Raw genomic sequence first — 19,302 nt, forward strand, 5'->3', positions numbered from 1 at the left:
AATAATCGTACAAGAAAATGACCTGAAATGGTAGAAGTGTGCCCGAGAATTTCCTTGGCCTCTACAACTTAGTGAATTTTATTCCTGTCTGTCTGTCGCGATATTTCTTTTCCAAAATTATTTCTAATTACAACAGTAATACAGACTCATTGTAAAAAATAAAGTTCTCACTGCATAGGAGGCTTTGACATAGAACTTGAAAGTCTGTCATTATACCAACCTTGTATATATGGCTTAATGTTGGTAAGTGACGTTTTGTCTAATTTTCTTTTTTTAAAAATTATATATACTATGTGTGAGTGTGTGTGTGTGTGTGTGTGTGTCTGTGTGAGAGAGAGATTGAGAGAGAGAGAGAGAGAGAGAAAGAAAGGAAGAAAGAGAATAAAAGAGTATACACCAAAATTTTACTTAATTCTCTCTCAGGGTAATATGATTAAGAAGGGTTTTTACTTTCTTCTTCTGACTTATCTAATTTTCCTGGAATTTAAAAAGTGAGTATGTCCTACTTATGAAATAGGGTAATTGTTATTTTAAACAGCAGAGAATTAAAAATTATTAACTTATTTAAAATTTTGTTCTGGATAGACATTAATCATGTTATACTATGCTTATGCTTTTAAAGGTATAAATCTTTTTGCTTTTTTTGTTATTTAGTGTTAACCAAGATTGACAACTATACTATTCTGGATTATTCCCTGATCAGTTCTCCAGAAATTACTGAGAACTACGTTGATCTGGATCTGAAGGTAACTTTGTCATCATCTGAGTTCTCATCCTGGCCATCAACAGTCAACACAGTCGTCCCTTGGTACCTGTCCCTTGGTCCCCATGGGGAATTGGTTCCAGGACCCCCCACGGATACCAATATCCTCAGATGCTCAAGTCCCTTGTATAAAATGGCATGGTATTTGCGTATAACCTACGCATACCCTCCCATCTACTTTAAATCATCTCTAGATTACTCACAATACTACCTTCTACAATGTAAATGCTACGTAAATAGTTGTTATGCTGTATTGTTTAGGGAATAATGACAAGAAAAAAAGCCCTTACATGCTCAGTACAGACGCAACCATCGCAGGCCTAAGTACAGAGTGCGCGTCAGCAAAAACGTAATTTTTTTTCCCGAGTATTTTCAACCTGCACTTGATTGAACCCACAGATGCAGAACCTGTGGATACAGAGGGATGACTGTATTTGGAGAACAAATATTACGAGCAGAGGAAATATACCTACATACTCTTCAGATAATTTAATTTCCTTTCAAGCAATTCCCTCATGTTTATGCTCTTTCAAAAGCCTCTTGAACATTTTCTTGATTGGTAACTGATTATTTGGATTGCACCACCCATGTCTGTCTTCTTTACGAGAACTGTCGTGATGTCTTTGACTCTGGGAGTAGGTGTGCAGCTAAGAGGCAGCAAGTAGAGTGGTCTGCATTTATTAGAACTTCACACGTCAGTAATTGTACATATTGATACTTCTATTCCTAATGCTCAGCTTAGTCAATTTAACTGAGGCTACTGACGTCTGTTGGGGCCATTAGCACCTGAACATGGTATCTGCTGATTCTGGAACAGTGATTAACTGTCCTTACGTTAGGTTTGTCCCAAAGTTAATACAGTTGTTTTTAAAAATGCATATTGGCTTATATTTCAATCACTCAGTCATTCAAAGTAGTTAAATGTTACACAAGACACCGTTGTGTAATAACACCCTATGGCTAATGAGGGCAATATACGAAATGCCACAGAAATGCTTTAAACCATTTAGAGTCCTGGGTCCTTCTGAATCTTTCTATGACACCCCAGATGCTCAGCTCTTACAGATTTCGAAGGTCAAGGGTTTGACATCTCTACCTGGTACCTCAAGAACTATTCAGAGCTGTCACCTCCAGCTAAAAACACCTGCCTTGCTTTCTCTGAGAAAAGGACGGACAAGGAACTTCTCACTGGGTTACAACCCAGGGTGGACAGACACACCCAGATATATACTAAGACGTCCTCAGAGCTTAGAGACTGGTCACTAGTCAAGGAGTCAGAAGGCCTTATCATTTTTTCTTCCCTACCGAATTTCTGGAGTTTTCCTTATTCCCACTCGAGAGGATCCCTCTACTTTAGTCCCGCACTTTCGAGTCTTCACCTGATACACTGGTCTCTCTCCGTTTTCCCACAGGGCACATTCTACCCACTGGAAAACCTCACCGACCCCCCCTTTTCCCCAGCGCCCTTTGTGCTCCCAGAACGCAGTGACTCTATGCTCTACGTTGGAATCTCCGAGTATTTCTTTAAATCTGCATCCTTTGCTTATTTTACAAGTGGGGCTTTCAATGTCACTCTCTCCACAAAAGAGGTGAGAAGATTTAATGGATGATGACGATTGACACCAACATTTACTCTCATATAAGTATCCCATTATGAGTTGTGTTTTTTTAGTTTCTATCCTGGGCCTTTGCAGACTGTCACTCTTAGCAGTACAATGAATGAAGGGGTTGTTAAATCAATGTTGTTGTTAGTTGAGGAGTTGTTGGGTTTCCAGTTGTTCTAATTTCAGTTTTTTATGATACTGGGCCACTGTTGTAGATTTCTCTTAAATAATGCCATCACCTATTACCTGTGACCTTGGGCAGTGTTGATTTATTTCATTTCTCTGTGCCAGAGTTTCCTCCTTTGGGAAAAGGGTATAATAATAGTTCTGTATGCATTAGATTGATATGGGCACTAAAGAGGTTTAAATATATGTAAAGTATTCAGACCAATGCCCAGCACAAAGTAAGTACTCTACAAGTGTTGTGGATGATCATTATTGTTATTATTTCTTGTGTTATGTCAATATAAAGATTTCTCCTGTTAGTAATTGCAACTGATTTATCTCCAGTGACCAGAAATAATACAGATACTCATTGATTCTCTTTGCCATGCCCCTCTTTTTATGAGAGCACTCTTTCTAGCCAGTCAACCAACAACTTTTATTGTTGACTCGAGCATCCTTTATGAATCTTTTAATTCTGTAGATCTTAATTATACTATTTATAAACCTTATGGTCAAAATGCTACATGTGGCAGCACCAGCTACCATGCAGTGCTGAGAATTAGACACTTCTGGCTTCAAGACTTGAAAACCATCCATGCGTGGAGATAAATTACTTACGCATTCTATGTCTCAGTAATCTCTGAAAATAAGGACAAGAAGACAAGACTTTCTGTTAACCACTGTAGAATGTTTACACGTGGCTCATACATGTTTGATATACACAATGTTCCCAAGGTTAAAAGGCACTTACTCAAAAGGAATGTAAGTTCCTGTGTGACTTTGGGCAAGTCACTTGACTTCTCTGGGCCTCAGATTTCCTATGGTTAGACTATAAAATGATAGATTGCCTTCAAACACGAAACCATTTTTGGTGCAACAGCTTCGTGATTCATAAAAATTATAGGGAATGTTACATTTTCCCTGAAAAGACAACCCCATTTAAAAACTTTACAGTGACATGATGGTCTTGATTTTCCAGATTTCCAGCCATTTGGTTCGAAACTCTCAAGGCATTGGCAACGTGCTCTCCCGGGTAAGTAGTTGGGACTTCACTCTTTGGTAGTGTATTTGGTTTCATTGGAATTACTTCGGGAAGACTTTTATATTGCTTTGTGGTGCAAGCCTGAGTGTATCTTTCCATTCTTAAGGAGGTTTTTTTTCTTTTAATCAAATATCCACAAATATTTACTGAACAAGTTACTATTAAAGACATTTTAAGTTCACAAGATAAATCATCTGGTCCTTCCACAAGGTCCCCCCACACTTGAAATAATTAGCTTAAATGGGAAATGGAGGAATACTACCCACCCTTGTGACTTGAGTACAGTAACTATTAATGTCATGCCTTGATAGCACCTGAATATTGGAAGTCGTGTACAGAAAGGCTCAGGATTGCCCTTGAGGACAAAGAGATACACACTCTTGTCGCATCCTGGCTTTTCAGTCAACCAGACCTAGTATTGAATCCCAGTTCTACAACTTACTCACCTGAAGCCTTGAGAAAATTACTTCCCTTCTCTAAGACTCACTTTCTCCACCTGTGTAATGGGGAGACCTGTCTCACAGGGATTATGTGAAGATTAGATGAGATGACACAGATAGCCCTGACATGGTGCCTGGCACACAGTATGTGTTTGACAAATGTCAGCGGTTATTATGTGTGTTTTTGCATGTTATCGTTATTATTATTAAAGAGCTTCTTTTCTATTCTAACTGCATGAGGATAAGATTTAATCACCACAGGCCAACCCCATTTTGTGATGTCCCCTCATTGACCACGGCTCCCGGTCTCCATTTCTTTCCCTGAACGTGGGCAGCTTGCAGAGATCTCCATCTTGTCCCAGCCCTTCATGGTTCGGATCATGGCAACAGAGCCTCCCGTGATCAGTTTGCTACCGGGTAACTTCACCCTGGACATCCCTGCCTCCATTATGATACTCACGGAGACTGAGAACTCAACTGTTGAAACCATCGTTTCCATGGACTTTGTAAGTCATGGGGGAAGGAAGGGCAGCCTGTGGGTACCAACCCTGTTCCTGCAGCGGACCACTGAGCAGCAGTGGACTACTACATGATTGGCGGGGTGGGAACTGATACATCAATTAGGAGTGAGGACAGGGTTGAGGCTGGAGTGGGGAGAGGTATGGGAAGCCAGAGTTCATCCCTCCAGATGTTGTCTAGAGCTCTGCACCCTTCTCCGCTTCTTGGGTGCCCTTCCCTCTGCTTCAGTTACGGTGATAGCTGAATTTCTTTTTTCCTTGAAATAAGTCAATCAATGTCGAATTCAGGTGTATTTGCAGATGAAGGCCAAATGCAATCCAATAGAAAGGGACTAATACAATGAACCTAAGCAAAATACAACGCACATACACACACACACACGCAATCTCTCTCTCTCTCTCTCTCTCTCTCTCTCTCTCACACACACACACACACACAAACACACACACACACACAGTACATGGAGAAGAGAGATTGGGAAAAAATAGAAAAATAATTTAAAGGAGATCCTCAAACAAAAAGTCTTTATAGTTAGTTTCCTTACCAGAAAGACAGTGTTTTCAGAGTTATTTCTTTCCAATATCTCTTGGAATGAGAGGGAACATGAAGCTTATGATGGTTCCACTATAGGAAATGATATTTGTGGCCAATTTGTGGCCAAAGAGATTCCCTCCTCTTAGTGATGAATGCTTTTGTTGTCTGCAGGTTGCTAGTACCAGTGTTGGCCTGGTTATTTTGGGACAAAGACTGATCTGCTCCTTGTCTCTGAACAGGTAAGATCAATTGATTTGATTGTCAAAAAACCTGCATCATAAGTGAATCAACAGACCATAGAGACAAAGTGAACATTAACAGAACAGGTGAAGTTACCTTTGGATAGAACATGAATCATTTAACCACTTCTTCTGTAATAGTCCAGATAATTTCTTTCTTTTTTTTTTTAATTAAAGTGTATGGGGATGACAATTGTTAGTAAAGTCACATAGGTTTTAGGAGTACAATTTTGTATTACATCATCCATAGATCGCATTGTGTGTTCACCACCCAGAGTCAGTTCTCCTTCCGTCACGGTATATTTGACCCCCTTTTCCCTCATCTACCACCTCCCTTCCCCCTTACCCTCTGGTAACCACTAAACTATTGTCTGTGTCTATGAGTTTTTGTTTCTTTATTTGTTTGTCTTGTTCTTTTGTGTTTTCAGTTTTATATACCACATATCAGTGAAATCATATGGTTCTCTGCTTTTTCTGTCTGACTTATTTCGCTGAGCATTATAATCTAAAGATCCATCCATGTTGTCACAAATGGTCCTATTTTATCTTTTCTTATGGCCAAATAATATTCCATTGTGTATATATACCACAACTTCTTTATCCATTCATCTGTCGAAGGACATTTTGGTTGTTTCCATGTCTTGGTCACTGTAAATAAAGCTGCAATGAACATTGGAGCACATATGTCTTTATGGATAAATGTTTTCAGATTTTTGAGTATGTACCCAGGAGCAGGATTGCTGGGTCACATGGTAATTCTCTTCGTAATTTTTTGAGGAACCTCCACACTGCCTTCTTTAGTGGCTGCACCAGTCTGAATTCCCACCAGCAGCGTATGAGGGTTCCTTTTTCTCCACAGCCTCTCCAACACGTTACTGTTTGTCTTGTTGATGATAGCCATTCTAACTGGTGTGAGGTGATATCTCATTGTGGTTTTTATTTGCATTTCTCTGATGATTAGTGATGTTGAGCATCTTTTCATATGCCTGTTGGCCATTTGTATGTCCTCTTTGGAGAAATGTCTATTCAGGTCCTCTGCCTGTTTTTTAATTGGATTGTTTGTTTTTGTTGTTGTTGTTGAGTTGTATGAGTTCCTTATATATTTGGGATATTAATCCCTTAGCGGAGGTGTTGTTTGCAAGTCCAGATAATTTCAAAATATGGACTTAACTAAAAAATGTGCTGTGAAATTTTTCTTTTTTCTTCCCATTAAATAATATTAAGATAAAATGGGCAAACAAGATAATTATAAATATAACTCTGTAATATAAATGCACATTTTAACGGTACAGCAATATAATCTAAAGTCGCTCCTCCTTGACAAATTCAGAAAGCATGCTGTTGAGGAAAGAGCATGAACTTGGAGGTAAAGGAATGCAGTTTTGAATCCCTGCTCACTGGTTCTCTAACCATGATCAAGTCTATTAATCTCTGAGTCTCAGTTTCCTTATCTGTAAAATAACGAAGTTAGACTAAATTGTTCCTTTGGTACCTTTAGGCTCTGACACTCAGATCCCATTACTAGAAGAGAGAGTTTCACAAGACTGTGCCACGTGGCCTAGCTGACTCTCAAATGCAAGCCATGCAGCGTGAAAGGACCTGAGCCAGCCATATACACAGATCATTGAACACTAATTGCCATTTGAAAGAATGGCCCATTTTCCTCAGCCCTAGAGAGCTGATAGTTGAAGTCATGAATCAGACTACCTGGAGGGAGAATATGCAGAATAATCAGATGGCCCAGACTAAATCCATGAAAGGAAGAAGAGGAGGCCATAAAACAAAGAAGGCAGAGGCCAAAAAGAATAGGAAACCAACAGAGGAGCAAAGAAAGTAAGTCATCACCATCAGTCAACTTGATGGTTATGAAGACTATTATAGAAACATAGAAGATGTTTTCAATAACGTAATATTACATGAAACAAGCATAATAAGGAACTGCACAACAGTCAGCTGTGTAAAATACCTTTCCATCTGGACAAGGGAAGGGAATAGCAAATGAAGAGTTGCGGTAGGATATTAGATTCTGAGAGTGGGGTTTTTGCCCCAAAGTTTCTTCATAACTACAGTGACCCTAGAACAATGCAGAGGCTAAGGGCGCCAACCACCTACACAGTCAAAAATCTGCAGACAACTTTGACTCCCCAAAAACATAACTACAGTCAGTCCACCCTAGGTATCCGTGGGGCATTGGTCACAGGACCCCCTGCAGATACCAAAATCACATGCTTGAGTCCTTTATATAAAATGGCGTAGAACAATACACACAGTCTGCCCTCCACATCCACATGTTCCCAACTGCTGATCAAAATAAGTTTTTTTAATTATTTTTTTTCAGTTACAGTTGACAGTCAATATTATTTTATATTAGTTTCAGGTGTATAGCATAGTGAATGGACATTTATATAATTTAAGAAGTGATCCCCTGACTAGTTTAGGACCCATCTGGCACTATACATAGTTGTTACCATATCATTGACTATGTTCTCTATGCTTTACTTTACATCCCTGTGACTATTTTGTAACTACCAATTTGTACTTCTTAATCCCTTCACCTTTTTTCAATCCACGGTTAGTTGAACCCACAGATGTGAAACCCGCAGATATGGAGGGCCAGCTGTGTTTATTGAAAAAAATCAGCGGATAAGTAGACCCACGCAGTTTAAACCTGTGTTGTTCAAGGATCAACTGTATATTGTTTTCCCAATGAAAGGAACAACAACGACAAAAAGGTAGTGTGGTTTCCCAGAGACAAAATATTTCAAGAAGGCTTTACCAAATGTTTGCCAGCCCCTCAAAACAGACAGATTTCTCCATTAGGCTCAGTGGACACCATGCCTAGAGCCCACAATAATTTAAGGACCCATGAAAATGTTTTAATATACTTCATAATAAGAATAAAAACATGAATACAATCCACAGTGGATTATACCTATCTTTATACCAACACAGTTTCAAAATATAATTTATCACTTTTTTTATGAAGGAAAGGTTCCCAACAGCAAAAGTGCCTTAGACTTCCAGAAGTCATAATGTGGCCTTGTTCCCAGAAGATCAAGGCTCATGAAACTCTGAACCTTGATGGATGATCTGTGAGATGGCAGTTTTAATGGTTGAGCCAGAGAGCAGGAAATGAGGAGGGAAAAGAAGACAGTGAGGAGTTGACAGCATCTGAGCTATAAGTCAGAAGAGAGAGGAGAGAATTTGGAACGTGGTTGGCCTGAACAACATGACTATGAGTACAAGTGAGACCTCCATCTGTTTGCAGACCAAGAGGAAAGGGCTAATAGAGAGGCTGGAAATCTGGAGTGATGGGGAAAACGGGGACAGGGCTGTTAGCTGAGGCAGCAAGTTAGTAAGTTGAGCAGGGGTCTGCTTTACTGGCAGGATCCGAAGGAAGAATAGAATCAGGATGGAGCTTCAGGCCTACGGCAGGCAGGTAGGAAAGACCTTAAGGAGCAGAGAGAACAGGTTCACTTCTCTGCTTAAATCAGGCTGACCCTCGTCTCCAGTGATCCTACTCGTAAGAAACTGCACTTTCAGTGGGTGTTAAGTTTATTTATGGGAGTAACTGGAACGCCTGTTAAAGGCACATTGTAGCCTGTTAAAGGCACATTGTCCAAAGAAATGTGGAAATTCATTCTCCGGCTTCCTACGATCCACAAGCATGCTTCGACTTCATAAACACAGACCTAAAATGAGGACTCCTGCCTTCCTGGAGTCCCCTTTTAGATTCTTGTGCTGGGGAGGCTTTCTGGACCCTGTGGCTGTAGTGGGGTCTGAGCAGGACCAGCTACATAATTTGCAAGGCCCAGTGCAAAATAAAACTGCAGACCCCTTGTTCAAAAATTATGAACAATTTCAAGATGAAGACAGCAGGGCATTAAACCAAGCACAGGCCCTCCTGAGCACTTCGCCCTCTCTCAGTTGCACAGGTTGCTTGTGTTGAGTCTGAGGGTGGCTCCTGCAGGGGGTGTTATAGCAGACCTCGGGCAACGAGTAGACTGGGGGCAAAGCAGGTGGGCCAGGCATCTCTCAGGCTTCAGGCAGCTGAACTAAGAGGCAAGACTTTGCAAAGGTGTGTGTGGAGGAGAGGGGTGCCGAAAGAGCAGCCTTAGCCTTTGAAAGCAAGAATGGTAGCCCCACGTACCACACAGGCCACCCCAGCCAGGGCCTCCACTTCTGGGTTCCACAGGCAAATGCTGCTTTTCAGGATGAGCTGGTTTGGTGTTAGGTGATGTCAGAAAGAAGTGTAAAGTGGGTGGGGATCAGTGAAACATCCCTGAGAAGAACCGAGAACAAGGTTTCCAGTCCGGCTCCCCAGAACACCATGGCCTTTCTAACTATCCCCTGCCTGAAGGAATCTCTTTCTAGAAACATCCAGGGCAGGCTATGTAGACATGAGATGCAGAAATGAGATGCAGAAATCAGTGTGGTAAGTTTAGAGAGGTGGTGAGATCACGGGCGTAGGAGTCAGAGGAGCTGGTTCAGATCCCTGCCCAGATTCATTAGCTGTAGGGCCTCAGGCGAGTTAATGAACTTCTCTGGGCCTCTATAAAATGAGGATGTAATAAAACGTACTTCAGGGGTTGTTGTGAGAAACACATAAGTTAACCCGTGTAAAGTTCATGTGAACTGTTCAAGAAATGCTGGCTATGGCTATTATTTAAAACTGGGGGCTGGCTTCAGCCAGGGGAAGGAGGTCCTCAATCATACAAGATCATTTCAAGAATTCCCCTATTCAGGAAACGCGTCACTCCCCCTCCCCCGTCTCCTGCCCAGTGATGGCCTTAGAGAAGTCACCTTGTGTTCTATCATGTATGCTCACTCTTTATTATTGAGGCTTCACTGTCTTCTGGTCCTGTGCCAAGCACTGCACATACATTATTTCATTTAAACCTCACAACTGTATCTCCAGACCTGGCACAATGCTCAATAGATGCCTGCAGATTGAATGAAAAGTCACGGAGGTGGGTATTGTTATCCCCATTTTCTAGTTTGTGGAGGTTATATAACTTACCCAAGTCGCAGAGCTCTTGAATAGCAGAGCCGGAACTTGAACCGGAGTCAGTCTGTTTTCAAAACCATGCGTGTTTGCTTGCTACATTATACTGCCTTTGATGCAGCAAAGAGCTAAGACTTAGAAAATAAGACTTAGACCTAAGACCTAGAAAATAAGTACCCTGGAAAATAAATAGCCTAGAAGCAGAAATGCATGACCACGGAGTCACACTAAATTGAAACAGGCAGCATGTGCTTTCTCGTGTTGAGTATTGGTAGAAGACACGGGCATCAGACACAGCCCTTTTCTCATTGTATTAAGGCATTGAGTAAAGGAGGGATAAAGAAAGCAAAGCTGGGAGTATGGATAATAAGCCTGACTTCTTTGAGTATGTCTACTTAAGAGGAGTCAGGCATAGGTGAGTGTGAATTCTACCTCAGTCATTTGGAGTTGTGTAACCTTGAACAAGTTAATTAACCTAAGTATCAGTTTCCTCATCAGCAAAACAGAGCACCTCTCCATAGAATTGTTTATGACTAGATTAGATAATGCATGAAAAGCATGATACCTAGCTCATAATTGGGGCTCAAGAAAGATTTGTTACTGCTAGTAGCAGTATTTCACTCTTTCCCCCATTTCAGAATCAAAGTTTGACCAAATAAGAGGGAGAAGTTGGTCTCAAGAGACATGACAAGTCAGGATGGTCTTCAAAGCTGTGGAGTTGGCCCACCATATTCTTCCTGTTGTGTCTACAACAGAGAATTTTGTTCCAAACACAGTTCTATTTGGAGGTAACCCTAAAACAGGTTGGCCCACATAGTAGACGTTTTGAGACTATTTCAGAGGCCAAATTAAATGACGCTTTCCCTTTTTTGATTCTCGTCCAGATGACTTAATTCCAACCCACTTTTCTTAATCACAAGTAAAGCTTGAAGCAATCAAGTGTACCTTATTGCTGAACCATTTTTAACTTTAGAATATTTTTGACATTCCTTAATGAAGGAGGCTTTGGATGCTCTCTAACTGCACCCCACCCCACTACCATCAGTGCACGCGTGCACACACACACACACACACACGCACGCCCGACAACCCCTCCCACACGACACCATCAGAAAATGCAAATCTAGTTGACTACCAGCAGATAGAATCACCACCTAACTCCACTCTTCACTGCTTGGGTGGATAAACATTTCCTAACATGCGCCATCTGGAGAGAAACCCAGAAAGGAAAACAGGTCCAGGAAGAATGGATTCAGTTTCTGTTGGAACGGTTCTTTGGACAGGGCAGCAGAGCTCAGGCTTGGCACCTTCATCTCTACCCTTCCTCTGAGCTACTGTCGAAGCCAGGGCAGAGGAATGCCACAGTGGAGGGCCCAGGCCGAGGAGGAAACCCCAGATGACTTCTTCCCCTTCTCGCAGACTCTCAGGGGAATTTCCAGACTGCAGAAGGCAATGAAGTTAAAATATGGAGGGCCTCTTCCTCATCGAGAGGGTCCTTTAATACTGGAATGGGCTCAATACATTGCTCCCCTCCAAACTGTTCACAGTTGGATTAATCCACAGCCTGGGGTTTTCAAGCCCTTCCATTACTGGTCCTACTTTTCAAACCAGCTAACCTTGCTTCCCATAGCTCCCTAAAATGAACATTCTGCTTTAGACTGGCTCACCCCCAAAGTGAGCCAGTCTAAAGCAGAATGTTCCAATAAACACTCCCCCACCCATCTCCTTTATCAGCTCATTTATCCATATAGCCATGCGATGGCAATTTGTTAAGCACCTATTATGTGCTCGGCACTGTTCTCAAAACAGAGAGTAGAGATGGTTTGTTTCTACCTTCCAGATCCACAACCTGGTGAAAGAAACACTCAGATTAACAGGCAATTATCATACGGGTGCTAAGGGACATGATAGAGTACTTACAAGGTAGTAGACAGAGTGCTTCTCTTAAAGGGTAGTTTATTACCCCCATGTACCTCTCTCACCCCTCTCCACCTCTCTCTCTCTCTCTCTCTCTCTCTCTCTCACACACACACACACACACACACACACACACACACTCTCACACCCCTCCAACCCACACTGGTTTCTTCCCCTTTTCACACCTTCTCAGAATTCCTGCAGAGTCCGTGTGGTGTGTAAACCCACCGTGAAGCACCTGAACACACACTACTTGTATTGTTCTCTAATTGTTTCCTATACACACAGCTTCTCTCTACTCCTCATAAGTATGGATGTAAATAAAATTCCTCAGATTGCCTGGCACATTTCTGAGCCTAGAACAAGCACCTGGGAAACCTCTTGGCCTGCCGATATTTTCTCCATACTGCAGCCAGAGAGCTCTTTACCAAACACAGATATCATCTCGCTTGTTAGAAATCTTCCATAGAGTCCTTGCCGTCTGGGTAAATATCAAAATTCCAACACAGCCTGAGAAACCCTGCCCGGTCACCTTTATCTGCCTCTCTCGCACCATCTTGCTGCACTCTCTCCCTTGCTTTCTGTTCCCTCCATGGGGCCTTTGCAACCTCCGCCCGGACCCCTTCCCTCTTTCTTTCCCGTTTTGCCTTTTTAATCCTGCTCATCTGTCATATGCCAGCACAAGGATTTATTTCCCTTTTTTGGAAAACGTCCTGTACCCACTAAGTTAGATCAGATTCCTTTGTTATTTGTCGCTGTGAATTTCTTTCTTCCCACCAGAGCATTTATCTCAATCTATAATGAAATCTTCATCAGTGGGGTTATTTGATTAATGTCTGCCTCCCCACGAGGCAGCTATAAGCTGCCCCCCCACATGAGAGCAGTGGCAGTGTCTGGTTTTGCTCACAATCATATCCTCCGTACCTGTCCCAGAGCTGGCATGTATTAGGTGTTCAATAAATACCTGCTAGATGAATCAATGAATGAATGCATGGACACTAGGTACCTACATGTGCTCTGTACTCAATCCTGGGAATACAAATATAATTATTATTGAACCCCTACCCTCAAGGAGTTCACAGTCAGAGGGCAAAGAGATAAACAATTGTTATAGAGTATTGCGTGCAGGATTGATTTTCAATGTCTGCTCCGGTCACAAGGTTGGAGTAATGGAATTGTGAGTACCTGTGCTTTGGTCTGCTTGACCTTCGTTATGTCACGTTTGCTATGTTGACCCAGATTATGAAAGGCCTTTTGCCATGCACTTCATGGGCTGCATGAAGTTTGCACTTGCATTGTTAAATGGGCTATACTTCTGTATGTCTGCAAGGCAGGGCTGTTTGAACTCCCTTTCTTCCCAAGAGCTCTGGGGTTCTTTAATAAAAATTAGTTCTAGTGTCAAGGCTTTAAGTAGCAGGTTAGGGGCCTGCCAGAGGATGAAAGGTCAAAGGACTGAACTCTATTGCCACCTAGTGGTCTAAGCTGTGCTTGCGTGTTTTTCAGAACCACAGCAGGGAGAGTTTGCTCTTGGCTCCACCCATTTCTCTGCAGTCAGTGAGACGTGGTCATCAGTAAACCAACCTGGTGACTATGCCTAGAGATCTAGGAAAAAGATAGAAGTAAAATGGCCTCAGGAGGAAAGGATAGACAGTTCGTGGGGAACCCCAGACAAGCTTACTCATAACAGGTAGTCCTGAAGTGGCCAATCATGGCTTGGGGTTGTGATGAAAGAAAGAAAGAAAGAAAGAAAATTCACAAGTATGTGCCACCTGTATTCAGGCAAATTTCTAACCTGGTCCAGCTTGTCCATGATAAGAGGTGGTGTGACCAGGTGGAGGCATCCCTTCACATTTCCCCAGCAGTGACTTTGACATTTATGTCAAAGCACTGCCTTTCATGTCAGACGGCCGTCATCACCAACATTTTCCCTGTGTTATGATTGAGCAGCTAAAAAATTATATGAGTGATCCCGCCCTCTGAGAGATGTGGCCTAGACTGAGCATAGAATCTAGAGTCAAGCAGAGTGAGCTTTGTCATCTGCGTCCATCAGTTACTAACTCTGTGACTTGGGTAATCTAATTCTCCTCTCTGATCATTAGTTTCCTCATCTGCAAAAGGGACAATAACAATCATATCAATCACAGGGTTATTTTAAATTTTGAAATGTTTATAAAGCTCCTAAAACAGGACGTGTCACATAGTGTCATCACTATCACCATCGTCGTTATTGTCACATTTATTTATGAGGGATCAGCCTGGCTCAGAAAAGTTATCCCGTTGAGTTCAGAGCAAGAAGACCTGGAAAGTATTTCTTCCATCCAAGTACTAACCAGGCCCAAGCCTGCTGAGCTTCAGAGATCAGAGGAGATCAGGAGAGGGGGGAAGATATGGCTGTAGACAGAAAACTGTTTCTTAAGATGGTTCTGCATTCAAGTTCCCAACAATAAGTCCCACAGAGAAAAGACTCTTGGAGAACCCATCCTGGTCACAAAGCCAAGCCTTCCTGCCATTCCTGCTCTGCTTCGTAAGCAGCAAATATAGGGGTAAAGATATAATAGAACATTATGTCCTTAACCAGGTTCTGTATTTTTTAAATAGCAGCTTATTGAGCTAAAAAAAAAAAAATCCCCTTTCCCTTTTGTTCCTTTCTATTGAAATGGTTGTTTTAAAATGTTCTTCTTTTAACCTTTTCCTATTGGTTTTTGTTGTTTTGTTTTGCTTTCAGGTTCCGCCTCTCTTTGCCAGAGTCCAATCGCAGCAATATTGAGGTAGGAATCAGAGCTCTCAGAGTTCCTTGTCCAGGGAAAAATGAAAATTCTCCTATGTAGTAGCTGGATGACTGTTTTCTGTGTCTCTGAGTAGTACTTGGTTTTCCCACGAGTGTAAGTTTTAACTTTAAAATTCTTTATGTAGCTACTCATCCAAGCCCATTTACTATTAAACAAGAGAGGAACTCCCCAATTCGCTTTTATCTATTCAGAAAGACTTTCAAAAGAACTCAAAAGACTATCGAGACATTGCGTAATGTTGGAATTTTCAGGGAGATTTTATTTTTTGGATAAAGTCATCCTGTCAAGTTAAATTTAAGATCCAGACTCCAAAAGGATGTGTGTCAATTATTAGGCCATGGTTAAGTTTGCTCTTCGAAGGCTTTGCAGGCATATCCTAAAATTAAGTCAAGGCTGGTTGTGTCGATACCTTTTGGGGGGACCCAGAGCTTCAGGAAGATCATCCAAATCACTAAGTAGCATCCCTACACTAGTGGCATTTATATTCTAGAGCAGTGGTTCTCAGCTACGGGGTCCCTATGATTTAGCACCTCTGCGGCATGGCCATTTGGTAGATGACAGACTATATGCAATGAGAAGACATAGCTGACTGTCACATAAATAATATTTCCTGCGCCCAGAGGAGGCAAATGAGTCCAAGTCTTCCAGGAACTCCCAGACAAACTGCTAGTATAACAGCAGAGTGTACTAACCGTGACATTTCTGAAAGAAAGGACAATGGTATGTACCAGGCATTTTTATATAACATTAATGTATTTAATCCTCACAACAATCTTACGATATTAGTACTACCGTGTTTCTCCGAAAATAAGACCTAGCCAGACAATCAGCTCTAATGAATCTTTTGGAGCAAAAATTAATATAAAACCTGGTCTTATTTATATTATATCATATTATATAAGACCTGGTATTATATTATGTTATGTTATGTTATGTTATGTTATGTTATGTTATGTTATGTTATGTTATATTATATTATATTATAAGACCGGGTCTTATATAATATTATTTAAGACCTGGTATTATATTATATTATATAAGACCCGGTCTTATATTATATAAGACTCAGTCTATATCATATCATATCATATCATATCATATCATATTACATTATATTGAAACCCGGTCTTATAAGACCGGGTGTTATTATTAATTTTTGCTCCAAAAGATACATTAGAGTCGATTGTCCAGCTAGGTCTTATTTTCAGGGAAACAGGGTATTATCTTCACTTTATAGCTGAGGAAGTTGAGGCACAGAGAGGTTAGGGAACTTTCCCAAAATCACACAGTAAAGTGGTAAAAACAAGAGGTAAACCTAGGAAGTCTGCTTCAGAGCCACCCTTGGTAAGCTGCAAAGAGGTTCTTATTATTGCTAAGCCTATAGGGTGGTCAAAAAATATTCATTGAATGAATTGATGTTCATCACAATCCATTTATTTTTAATACCTGAATCTTCCCAGGAACCAACACTTAGCTAAGGCTGTACAACTACCACAGTTTATTAAAGATAAATTGGATGTTCTGCTGATGCATTAACAATAAGGCATAACATAATGCAAGGGAGCTACTGTGGCTGGGGTTCCCAGGAAAGGAAGGAAGGACTACTAACTGGGATACGTCTTAGTTGCTCTAGATTGTCTTACTTGGTAGATATCTAAGCTGCCATGTTTGCTGCCACCATGTGGCCTCTCTACATTTGTTGTCACCATGATCCAGGGTAGAAGAGAGTAGATATGTCCATCCTCAAGGAGGAAAAAAGACTGGGAAACTCTGTAATATGGTTTCCCACAAAATAGCTTTCAGTGTCTGTAAAACTAGAATACGTATCTCTATGGGGAGATTCTAATTATAGCTGTCTATCCTGATAAGGTCTGGGAAAGTGCAGGTCCAGACCAGGCATGGTACTTTCAAAATGCCCTGATTTGGCAACTGATTTAGTTTCCCTTTTCATTTTAGGTCTTGAGGTTTGAGAATATTCTGTCTTCTATTCTCCACTTTGGCATCCTCCCACTGGCCAACGGTAAGAGATTCTTGGGGGGAAAATGTGTCTCTGACATTGACTAAATGTTGGGCATTGTTTGGGACTTTTCATGAAACTTGTACCTCTAGAGCATTACTATGAAGCCGCCAGGCCAGTGCCAGAATTTGCGAAGTTTGTACCATCAATGATATGGTTATAAAATTAGTTATTTTGGGTCCAAGCCTTGTTAGCAACTCTATTTGAAGACTCAGCAAAAACAGCTAAGCGCTGAAGAGTCTCCTTCAGATCGGCCAGAAATGAGATTCTTCTCCCTACCTAGAGGTTACCTCTGTGGTTCTTACGCAAAGACCACCATCTGGATAGATAGTTTTCATGAAGGGCAGTCCTAGGCCTTCTGCCTGCACTGCAGTTGTTTACAAAGTGCGGCATCTTGAGTTTGGCTTGGTGAAAACACGTTTTGTATTGGAGACCAAAAAGTTCTCAGGACCAAATGAGGTATTTTGAAAATATAAATTGGACGAGGTACCACCATGTTTCTGCCATCCAAATGCCCAGAATTGCAGGTGCATTTTTATTAAGAATGGATTATGTAACAATTCTTTCAGGGAAATGCTAGGGACATATCAGACAGAATGAAAACACAGAACCAGGAAGAATGATAAGATAAATTATTTAAAAGCTGCTTGTTAGTCTCTTACCAAAATGTTTGCCAAAACTTCTGTGCCCGTACCCAATTCTTGTACATCTTGTTTTATATTTTAGCAAAATTGCAGCAAGGATTTCCTCTGCCCAACCCACACAAAATCTCATTTGTCAATTCAGATGTTGAAGTTCTTGAGGTAAGAATGTGATTATTCTCTTAACTTCCCCCATTTCTTTCAATAGTAGAAGAAACCTCTCTCTGTTTGCTTACTTTTTGTTTTATTTTGTTCTGCTTTGTTTTCTCCCCAGCCCAGGGAATTTTACAAACAAAGTGTTCAAGTCTTAAAGCTTGCGATTAACAACGAAAAGCATTTAAACTTGAGTTTTAAAATCAGACAAAGTCCGATTTCCTTTCCCAGCCAAATTTATTCACACCACAGTACAAGAAAATGCACTGCAGCGTGCTTTATTTTCTTTATTCCACAAAACAACCTGTAAGGCTGGGATTTAATAGGTGAGGATAGTAAGACTCAGAGAGGGGAAGTGGCTTGTGTAGCTGGAAAAAGACATGGCTGAGACCAGACTGGCTATTTTGAATATCTAGAAAATGAACTTTTGTATGAACCAAAGACCCTCCTCTGGGTTCAGAGCTATTGTTAGCTGTTTCCCTGTTAATCATTATTAAGAAACTTGAGAACACCTTTTTTTCTTCCATCTTGGCTCTTTGTTTGTTTAGGAAGGTGGAAATAAGATTCTGATGGAATTCTCCCATCCCATATACTACCCTGAATTCCCTCTTCCCTCCCCACACTCTTCTATAATTGCTTAAGTCACATAAGTCAACGGCAATCCAAAATGGCAGGTTCCCATGTCTGAAGTACTCACACGGGGGGTGAGGGAGGGGAGGGTGTGACACAGTAGGACCTGGTAAAAAATCATCTGCCCCTGACCCCTCAGGCAAACCCAGACATCCTATGGCTGCAGGTGCCCAAAGTTTAACGTTATCTTCATTGTTGCATCCTTTTCAGCATTTCATATTGATTTCGACAGACCTGAAGTATGAAACTTCATTAAAGCATCCACCAAGTTTCCATGGTTGGGAAGGTTTGAACCTGATAAGTGGACAGTGGAAGGAGAAGTCAGCCCCTTGACTGCCTGTTTGGGGTCCTCTCCAGGAAGTAAATGACCGTTAATCCTACCTGCTGTAAACTCTGAGGGAGAAGACAGTGGATACTGGAGTTTTAAAATTCTTGTGAAGTGCTTAGTCTGAAAGTTTTCTTTCTCAAGGCCTCAGGGACCAAGGGGGCAAAGTGTGTTAAAGAGCTAAATCGGGGTGTGTGTGTATCGTGGATGTTTGAGTGCATGTTCATGTTTGAATGCATGTTTTGTGTTCCCGTGTTTATAAGATTCTAGGGCCAAGAGCTAGGCATGTACTTCCGATGAGGTACATGAGAAACTCTTTAAGTACAGATTTGAATGGGTGTTGGCAGTGGAGATCCCTTCAGCTCCTTCAGCTCTCTAGGGTTCTCCCCCTCCCTGCATATTGGATTTTATGTTTTATATTTACTGCTACTGTACCCCGTATTTAATTAAAATTGTTTTCTATCAATGTCAACCTTGTCTTTTTACTTGCTAAATTTCCTGCTAAATAAAATAAGACAG

General features: G+C 41.3%; 1 protein-coding gene across 1 annotated transcript in view; it reads left to right on the plus strand.

Moving 5' to 3' along the window:
• The window catches only part of BPIFC (BPI fold containing family C), a 31,920-nt gene extending 12,665 nt beyond the window's left edge, over positions 1-19,255 (plus strand). The window contains exons 7-15 of the mRNA XM_033117605.1: positions 655-746; positions 2,176-2,352; positions 3,512-3,565; positions 4,350-4,520; positions 5,239-5,306; positions 14,954-14,996; positions 16,974-17,037; positions 17,761-17,837; positions 18,669-19,255. Coding sequence (XP_032973496.1) covers positions 655-746; positions 2,176-2,352; positions 3,512-3,565; positions 4,350-4,520; positions 5,239-5,306; positions 14,954-14,996; positions 16,974-17,037; positions 17,761-17,837; positions 18,669-18,791 — 869 coding nt within the window. The 3' untranslated portion in view covers positions 18,792-19,255. The remainder of the gene's footprint in view (positions 1-654; positions 747-2,175; positions 2,353-3,511; positions 3,566-4,349; positions 4,521-5,238; positions 5,307-14,953; positions 14,997-16,973; positions 17,038-17,760; positions 17,838-18,668) is intronic.
• The last annotated feature ends 47 nt before the right edge of the window (positions 19,256-19,302 follow it).

The sequence above is a fragment of the Rhinolophus ferrumequinum genome, chromosome 10, assembly GCF_004115265.2.
Source record: "Rhinolophus ferrumequinum isolate MPI-CBG mRhiFer1 chromosome 10, mRhiFer1_v1.p, whole genome shotgun sequence".
Taxonomy (NCBI): Eukaryota; Metazoa; Chordata; class Mammalia; order Chiroptera; family Rhinolophidae; genus Rhinolophus; species Rhinolophus ferrumequinum.